This window comes from Micromesistius poutassou, assembly GCF_964030765.1.
Source record: "Micromesistius poutassou genome assembly, contig: SCAFFOLD_5961, whole genome shotgun sequence".
Classification (NCBI taxonomy): Eukaryota; Metazoa; Chordata; class Actinopteri; order Gadiformes; family Gadidae; genus Micromesistius; species Micromesistius poutassou.
This window is the reverse complement of record NW_028178002.1, coordinates 1,617-11,340: the sequence shown is the minus strand read 5'-3', so window position 1 is coordinate 11,340 and position 9,724 is coordinate 1,617. Positions and strand designations below refer to the sequence as shown.

General features: G+C 44.9%; 1 protein-coding gene across 2 annotated transcripts; it reads right to left on the bottom strand.

Moving 5' to 3' along the window:
* Nucleotides 1-231: 231 nt before the first annotated feature.
* Nucleotides 232-9,452, bottom strand: LOC311374871 (tripartite motif-containing protein 16-like; the record flags this gene model as incomplete). Of its 2 annotated transcripts, XM_084490622.1 has the most annotated exons (8): nucleotides 232-1,122; nucleotides 3,468-3,776; nucleotides 4,260-4,417; nucleotides 4,519-4,619; nucleotides 4,696-4,838; nucleotides 6,330-6,380; nucleotides 6,708-6,779; nucleotides 8,369-9,452. In XM_084490622.1, the coding sequence occupies 8 exons, from the start codon at nucleotides 9,447-9,449 to the stop codon at nucleotides 578-580; spliced, it is 2,460 nt and encodes an 819-aa protein (XP_084346748.1). In that variant the 3' UTR covers nucleotides 232-577. The 2 variants fall into 2 exon arrangements, with proteins under 2 accessions (XP_084346748.1, XP_084346749.1); XM_084490623.1 differs by lacking the exons at nucleotides 3,468-3,776; nucleotides 4,260-4,417; nucleotides 4,519-4,619; ... (1 more) ...; nucleotides 6,330-6,380; nucleotides 6,708-6,779 and having other exon boundaries at nucleotides 8,369-9,449.
* Between the last annotated feature and the right edge of the window lie 272 nt (nucleotides 9,453-9,724).

Below are 9,724 nucleotides of genomic sequence, written 5' to 3'. Positions count from 1 at the left end.
CAGGAGACGGGGGGGGGGGAGGAGGGGGTGTGGGAGACGGGGGGGAGGAGGGGGAGAGGGAGACGGGGGGACGGAGGGAGAGGATAGACGAGAGAGAAAGAGCGAGAGGGATAGAGAGGGAGAAAGAGAGACAGAGACAGAGAGACAGGGGCGTGGGAAGTAGGGGTGCGGCAGGTGCAGCAGCACCCCCTGGTGGCGGAGCTTCAGAATTTTTTTTTATTATATCTTATAAATATCTCTTTGGTTCCAGGACATTTTGTATGTCACGTTTGGGGAACGGGGCGAAGAGAGGGATGACAATCTCAACTATCCTCACTGTTCATTGACCTATCAGATTTGCGTGGACGCGACAGTGATCAGCCTAAAGCCGCGCTCACGCCAAAAGAGACGGGGCGGCGCCGATCTGTACAAAGTCAACGTATAGACGCGCTCCAGGTGACAGGCGCCTGGAACGCCTCCGTTAAGCCCACAGACCTTACGTGGACCGTAACCCCCCCCCCCGCCCCCAACAACTTGTTTTGTGTGTGTGTGTGTGTGTGTGTGTGTGTGTGCCCGCCCCGCCGCTCTTTTTTTTTTTCTACAACCGACACAGAGACACTGACCCCAATACCTCAAACCCAGGGAGGAGGTCCTCCTGGGTGAAAGTGGACCTGAAGGTGTGGATGTGTGTCAGTGTGTCTGAGGACCCTCCTACACCTCGGGACACTCTGTAGAAGGACAGAGTGCCAGCAGGCCGGTCCAGATACACTCCTACTCTGGTAGAGCCAGCGGGGGGGAGAGGGAGGGCTGTCTCTCTACCGTTGTACACGGCAGAGTAACCACCATCATGACAAAGAAGACTCCAGGACTTGTTGTTATATCCAAGCCAGCTGTCACCATCCCCTCCTCTCCTTGTGATTCCTCTGTATGTCACTCCTATATAAACAGTTCCTTTCCACTCTACCTCCCAGTAACAGCGGCCAGTCAGAGCCTCTCTACACAACACCTGGAGCCGGGTGTCAAATCTCTCTGGGTGATCCGGATAAGACTGGTCCTCTTCAACCTGCGTCACCATTCTGTTGTCCTTAGACAGAGAGAGGTATCTGTGGGCTGTGTTTGGGTCCAGTGTGAGTTCACAGGCATCTGACGGGAGAACAAGACATGATATTATTCATAATTGCCGAGATATTCCAGGTTATTCACCCAAAATTCCCCCATTAATTTCCATTGGAAAATTCAAAAAATGCTGATTCATGCTTCATCCTCTTCAACACTTCAACAACTTAAGACTTCATAACTTGGTCAAAATTACCATCATTACCGTTTACCATCGTTCAAACAATTAAACAAATCTACACATTTGTATCTTCAATAATATGTAAACAGAATTTCAATATAATTTATACTTTTTTCAGAATCACAGTTTTAGTTTCATTCCGGATTCGTTTTCAGTTGGCCTCGCTCTAGCCTTCTGACTCAGCTGTTGCTCGTTGAGCAATCAGTGGACATCACACCACTCTGGAGGAGTCTGGTTAAAGTCACGTGGTGGAGGGTAGTGTGGTCTTTGTTAGTCTCTCTCTCCCTCATGGACAACAACAATGGACTACAATAGTGGACTACAACAATGGACTACAATAGTGGACTACAATAATGGACGTTAGCGCTGGCGTTAGCATTGACGTTAGTGGTGACGCTAGCGTTGACGTTAGTGCTGACTTTAGCGTTAGCACTGAAGTTAGCATTGACATTAGCATTAGCGCTGAAGTTAGCGTTGCCGTAAGCGCTGCAGTTAGCATTGACATTAGCGTTAGCGCTGAAGTTAGCATTGACTTTAGAATTAGCGCTGCAGTTAGCGTTGACATTAGTGTTTATGTTAGCATTGACGTTAGCGCTGCAGTTAGCGTTGACGTTAGCGTTAGCATTGACATTACTGTTGCCGTTAGCACTGACATTAGTGTTAGCGCTGATGTTAGCGTTAGCACTGATGTTAGCATTAGCGCTGATGTTACGTTGACATTAGCACTGACATTAGGGTTAGCGCTGACGTTAGCGTTGACGTTAGCATTAGCACTGATGTTAGCATTGACATCAGCGTTAGCGCTGCAGTTAGAGTTGATGTTAGCGTTAGCGCTGCAGTTAGCGTTGACGTTAGCACTGCAGTTAGCGAGTACAGAAGTGTGTGTGAGAGGGTTTAACTGAAATTGGAGCGAGTTTGATTCCTCAGTTCCTGATTGGCGAAGAAGAAGCGGTATAGCTTCTGGCGCTCAAAATACTGCGAATCCTGCAGAATCCTAAAGGACCGTGTCGGTTTCTCTGACGTCTCTGGTACTTCCACAACAAGTAAAGACTGCCCAAGGTTGAGAATGAATTGGCAGAACAGAAACAGGGCGGTCACAAGAGGAAGCCAATCTCAAACTCAGGCGACCACGCAAACAAGCAACCAAACCATTTTTTGGTGTGAACACAGCATAACAGAATCGCTGGAAATTCCAGAGTGAAACTCTGTCAAACCCGTTTCAGTCAAATACACTTCTGTACTCTCTCACACACTACTATACTCTCCCACACACACTACTATTCTCTCTCACACACAAAACTATATTCTCTTGAATACACAACTATACTCTCATATACAGGACTATACACTCATACATACATGTAAAATTAGTGTATAGTATAATAGTGTGTGTATGAGTATAGTGGTGTATATGCGAGATTATAATCGTGTGTCTGTGTGACCAAGTATGAGTTATGTCCCAGGCCTCATAAACCATAATTATACATACTCAGACATACGTTTACATTAGTACACATACATACGTAAACATGTGTATAAATATGTACACATACATAAACATACGTACACATACAAAAACAAACATACTAATATACACACACATAAGTGTGTAATGGCAGTGCAAGCACAATTTCTTCAGTAATTGTACGATTTCTAGTTCAGATTCCTGTCCTATTTCACTTTCCTTCCACTTAAGTTTGCACATCTGAGTTATAGTTTGTTTTGTTATTGAGAATGGGTCTGTGGTTTGAGGCTAGGTTCAATTAGACAACATACATGGCTGGTTGTCTGCTTCCAGTAGAAGCTTAACATCAATGGACTTAAAAACACCTCTTCCACGTCGTGACATCCACTAAAACTAGGGAACGGTTCACAGAATTCACGGTTCGGTTCACATCACGGTTTTGGGTTCGCTACGTTTTGGGTAAAGCAGGGGATGACACAAGTGGCGATAAAAAAAAAGTACACATACAAACATATAGACACACACACACACACACACACACACACACATATATATATATATACACACATATACATTTCTAAATATATATATACACACACCTCAAGAACAATGTTATGAATATATCAACAACAATGTTATGAATACATCAACAACAATGTTGTGAATACATAAACAATGTTATGACTACATCAACAACAAACATCTCTCCTTGGATCCAGATCTTACCAAAGACAAGCAGCTCAGCGGTGTGATTGGCCGTGCCAGCGCTGTTGCTCGCCACGCAGCAGACCTTGTTCACGCCAGACATCACCCCTCTGACGAAGAGGAACCCCCTCTCCACCCAGGCCTCTGATTGGTCGTCTGTGCCGTTCCTCTCCAGGGGCCTGCCGTTGTGGAGCCACTCGACGGTGGGCTCCGGCGTGCCGCTGGCATCGCAGGTGTAGCGGGCCGTTTGGCCCACGGGCAACACCTGGGTAGTGGAGTGGAACTTTGTGATGCTGGGGGCCTCCTCCTCCTCCGTGGGCATCACTGAACCTGAAGAAACCAGGAGGAGAGGAGTGAACGTTTACAACACGTATCTAGAGATGCACCATCAGACACTCCCTTCACTCTCTCCTAAAACAGGTCCACAGTAGACCACAATAGAAACCTGACTTTAGTAGCCCACAGTAGAAACATGGCCTTAATAGACCACAGTAGAAACATGGTAGACCACAATAGAAACATGGTCTTAGTAGACCACAATATAAACATGACCTTAGTAGCCCACAGTAGAAACATGACCTAAGTAGACAACAATAGAAACATGGTCTTAGTAGACCGCAATAGAGACATGACCTTAGTAGACCACAATAGAAACATGGCATTAGCAGACCACAATAGAGACATGACCTTAGTAGACCTAAACACACCCAACCACCTTTCCAGTCATAAAGAGTATATTTACTGTGTCTACGGCACAGAGAACAGAAAGGAGGAACCGTTCACCACTCATGAACACAAACAAAGTCTACGGACCCTCTTTGTCCAGCTCAGCCTCCAGATGATCCAGGTCCACGGCCTTCTCACAGATCCAGTGGTGCAGTCTGTCACACGGTTGTCTGGACCAGCCGTCCTCCCCTGCTACGACACAGACTTCTGCTCCGCTGTCATCGCCTGGTTTAGCGCGTCTGAAACTGAGAACCACGAGGAGGAGACAGTGGAGCCCAGTGTTGAGGTGAGGTCACTCTGTCACTCTCAGAGAAGAGATGCTGCTGAACAGAGTCATCAGCCTTACCTTGAGGTCATGGGGGTACCATCCACCCACTTGAAGGTCTCCTTTGTGTCTCTATTGCTCAGTCCAATCCAGGAAGGGCCGATCAATCTGCTGACAAACCTCTGTCAAAAAGGTTATAGCATCTTTTGTCATGACAACACAGCTGACTGAAAAATTGACACACACACACACACACACCTGTTCTTCTCTGCTGTTGATAACCACCAGGTCTGCATTTCTCTGCAGACAGTCTTCTCTACTGGCCTTCCAGCTCTTCTCAGTAGTAGAAATAAGATAGAAACTCTTGTTGTAAAACATCCAGCCCTGAAGCGTCAATTCATCTGTTGAATGTAAAGGAAAATCATTAACAAACACAAAAATGCTAATCACACTCAGTACGTTTACATGCACAGCTTAATTCGATTAAAGCCATAGCTCGACTATGCTCCTCAATTGGACAACTGCAATTGTCCGCGTATACATGGCGGTGAGTAAATCAATTCATTGGCCAAAGCGTGTCATGCCCCAGTACGTTAGGTGGCGCTGTACCCATTTCAACTAGTGGTAATAGAGCCACCGGTTGACCTCTTTACGTCACCAGCAACAACAAACTCAGGCGGCATTCGAGAAAGATGTTTTCAGTAGACAGCTGTCAGTTCACTTCGGGTCCATATCGTTTAGTCTCCGTCGTATGCGGACTCCTCCGGCTGCTCTGCCGGTGGAGGAGTCTGCATACAACCCAGAGGTCGGAACAATGGAGCGTCTGAGAAATGATATGGACCCGAAGTGAACTGACAGCTGTCTGCTGAAACATCGCTTTCTCCTCCATGTCGCGTTTCAATCTGGACTTCAGCGATTCAAAGACAAAGTTAATTTCCCCCAATTCCTTTCCCCCATGGTCGAGATAAACCCCATTAGGAGTCTTTACTTGTTGTGGAAGTACCAGAGAGTCAGAGAACCCGACGCAGTCTGTAAGATTCATAATATCAGAGAATACCCCCATTAGTTTGGCCGCGACGCAAGATCGAAGTTATTTTACAACCTTGTTGATGAGAAACATTTAGAAAAACATGTACTTTTAATTCAGCCTTGGGTTAAATCGAAGCGTAGTGTGTACTGAATGCATGTTGATGATGATACACTCCTTATAGGGGGTAACTACGTTGGCACGACACCGGCTTCCTCCATCTTCTGCGCCAGCTTTTTAAATAAATCGCTGTTTCTCTTTTTCCGATGGCGACAACAACAACACGACTATCGTCTCCTTCTACTTCTGGCTCACGGCCCCGGGAAAAGATTTCGAGCATGCGCAGAATGCAATTCAATGCATAATCCAATTCAACTCCGTACATGCACGCTTAACTCGACTATGAATCGCATTATCTAGGGGTCTTAATTCGACTATGAGTAACCCAATTCCATTCGAGTATAGCTTGACTAAGGTGTATACATGCATCTTAGTGATCCAATCATAGTTGGACTAAGCCAATAAGTTGACTTTCTTGATTGTCATGTAAACGCACTGACTGTCTTCGTTACTGACGCACAACCCTGCGACTTGACTTTATTAGACCACAATAGAAACATGACCTTAGGAGACCGCAATATAAATATGACCTTGGTAGACCACACTAGATTCCTGAACTTAGTAGACCACATTATGAATCGGAACTAGTGTGTAGACCACAATAGAAACCAGTCTATTTTTGTGGCAGTGCCTTAAGTAGAACTCAATGGAGTGCATCACAAAGCAAGCTCCTCTGTACTCTACTGCTCTTTTGAAAGAAAGTTTAATAACGCGATTGATTTAATAACTTCTATAAAACCCTCACCGAGTTCATCCAGTAAGCGCTCTCTCCCCTCCTTCCAAGGTGACGGTGTGTCTAGGACAGGACAGAGGAGTACAGAAGGAATGAGCTCTAAAACAGAACGACATTGTCTCTAAACGTCACAGGACCCACAGCCAACCAAACACAAAGTCCATCCCCCCTGAAAGAGGACATGATATTATTATTATTATTATTATTATTATTAATACTAATTATAATAACAATAACTATAATAATCATTGCTATTATTACTATCTTTAATTTAATTTACACTCATTCTAACAAAAACAATAATGATCATTATCATTGCTATAGTTACAATCATTAATATGATTATAACTGTATTGTAATTCTATTCAGGATGATATGATTCAGACTCACTGAAGCGCAGGGAGATGAGGAGAATACTCAGCAGTCCGATGCTCACAGTGACAATGGTTTGCAACTTTAGAGCTGTTCAGGAGCAAGACACACACACAGACACACACACACACACACGGTCACTTTGGCAAAAAAACGTTTTCGAAACATAAATCTTAAATGTATGTGGAGGAAAACATATTTTATTTTGAATATTTTTTTTGCAACTTTAGAGCTGTTCAGGAGCAGGACACACACACACACATGCAATGGCAGAATTTGTGTGTTCTGACGTTGTGCATGTCTGAGTGCATGTGTGCGGTGTGCGTGTGTGTGTGTGGTCTAAAGGCAGCATGGGTAGCAGTAGTAGTTGATATTAACTCTGATGCGTATCATTTCTGTGAAGACTCTAAATCTCAAAATCTGTTCTGCTAACGTCCTCATAGACAGCTGCTCAGGGTTACATATATAAAGACTACATAGACTACATACCCAAACCCTAACCCTTCATGTCATGTTGTGGGCGCAAATAAGTTGTTTCACACACTTATTGAGGGGCTGTCTCAGTGGGCGGAATACTCCCCCTGGCTTTGTGGTGGATAAACCGCATTAACATTTTAACAAAATAAGAGAGTTTGAGAAGACTGAAGCATGAAGAATAAAGACTTTATTATCACTTGCGAGCAAGTAAGAAAAAAGCTGAGTTGGTTTGACAAAGAACTGAAGAGCCACTGCCGGGCCCCCTGCCTCTATCTCCACTCTGCACGTACGCCGTCCATACGTCATCACCTCATCCAATGTACTATTACCTTAAGTGGAGATGTACTGTACTGTACACACACTGTATCTCTGGGCCCGCAACCGGGGCCTCCACCATATTTACTCTAGCTACACACTGTATATTAAACATGTCAAGCTCGGGGTTGCTCCATAGGCCACTGTACTCGTTCACCTCGACAGCCATAATGGTAGCATCCTGCAGCTGTGCTTGGGGGAGAGTGGTACTGTTTACTCAATGTTTCTCCACACTTATTCGATTCATGTAACGTATAGGCATGATAATAATTTCATATTGTCATTGAATATAAGACTAAATTTCTCCCATAGCTTGGACTAAGATTTTTTTCGCTAAGCAGAAGATGGCAGATGATGTAAAACATGTATTCATACTGTGGCAACCCGGCTCCAGCACAGCGCCCTGGAGGCCCAGGGGCAGGTGCTAGAGGCGACCTACAACCCATTTCAAACAGATGGCGCCAGAGAGCGCTTTGGTGCAATCAACCAGATGCAGAGCACCAAAAGAGCAGGTGGAGAGCATGGCTTAAATAGCTTGAAGGCTCTCTCAGCGCTCTCCCGCTTCGTGTGGGCGGAGAGATCAGTTCTGTTTAGTAATAAGGTACTTTGTTTGATTAAAAGTGCCTTGTTGGCTTTAAGTTAGCTCTGGTTGGACTGTGACTGTTACTCTCCAAGCTGGGTTGCCACAATGCGGCATATAACAGTCCAAAGCAAAGGGAAGGTTGAAAAAGCATAATAACACCCCTTTTAATTTAGCTATTTAACTTTTCAATATTTATTAAACTATGTTTGTTCAAATGGAAAATAAATCTTTATATTATAAATATATATATTGGAATACTGGATGTACATTTGACAGCCCAAAATCAAACCAAACAGACACTTACACTTCTTTAGAGTTGATCTCAGGTCAGGCAGCTTCTCCTTCTCCAGGTCAGGCACCTTCTTCATCTCCATGTTCAGCGTCTCCTCCAGCTGATCCAGGGCTCTCCTCAAGGTCCCAACGTATGACGGAGGACGGACCTCCACCGTCGTCCAGTCCCTGGTGGGTGGAGGATCCTTCAGGGATCTGAAGGTCTGGAGGAGGTGGAGGTGGTCTTCAGTGTGTGAGAGCTGCTTCACCTCTGATCTTCTATTGGTCAGATCTTTTATTTCCTGCTTCAGCTCTTTGATGAGGACTTCAGCTTCTTTCTCTGTGGATTTCAGTTTCTCTTTAACCGTTTGGTTGTGATCATCCTGGCACTTTTTAACAGAGTGCTTCAGAGCATTGAAGACTTGCAGACCATCGGCTATCTCTTTGTCTGCGTCTGCTTTGCTACGTCCCACTGTGTCTTTGATGTCCTTAATCTTTCGTTGTCTCTCCTGGATTATCTGCTGAACTTCAGCCTCTATCTTCCCCAGCTGGGCCGTCTTCACTTTATATTCCTCCTTTAGAGGTACAACAGGATGGGACTTGTGGTCCGTCTCTGTGCAGAACTGACACACTATCACCTGTTCAGTCTGGCAGAAGAGCTCCAGGAGTCGTTCGTGTTTCTTACACACCCTGTCCTCCAGACGGTCCATAGGCTCGACCAGCCGATGTTTCTTCAGGCCTGCGACTCTCTGATGAGGCTCCAGGTGGGTTTGGCAGTAAGACGTGAAACACATCAGGCAGGACTTCACGGCCTTCAGCTGGGTCCCAGTACAGACGTCACAGGGAACTTCTCCTGGTTCAACACAAGGCTGCTCTTTGACTCTTCTAAACTGATCAACCATCCCTGATAAGAGGGTATTAACCCGTAAACCAGGTCTTGTGTTGAACAGCTCGTTGCAAACAGGACATTTGTACCGGACTTGGTCATCCCAGAACGTTGAAATACAGGTTCTACAGAAGTTGTGTCCACATGGTGTGGTAACTGGGCTGTTGAACACATCCAGACAGATGGAACATGAAAAGTCCTCCTCAGATGAGGAATTAGCAGAGGCCATTCCTACAAGACATGGATAACAATAGTAAAATAACAGTTTGAACTTGTTCAAATGCAAGGGTTTTATATGTTATATATATATGTTATATGTTGTATATTTTCTAACAGGAGGTTGGATTTAGGACAAATCCTAAAACAGAAGAATGAAAACCTATTATTTAACGTTAACAGGGTGCTTGATACCAAGCTGAAAGGTTCTGTGTTCGATCCCCAATGACTGTAGTCCAACCTACCTGCTCCTTAATGACCAGACTCTGTACTGTCTAACCCCTACCT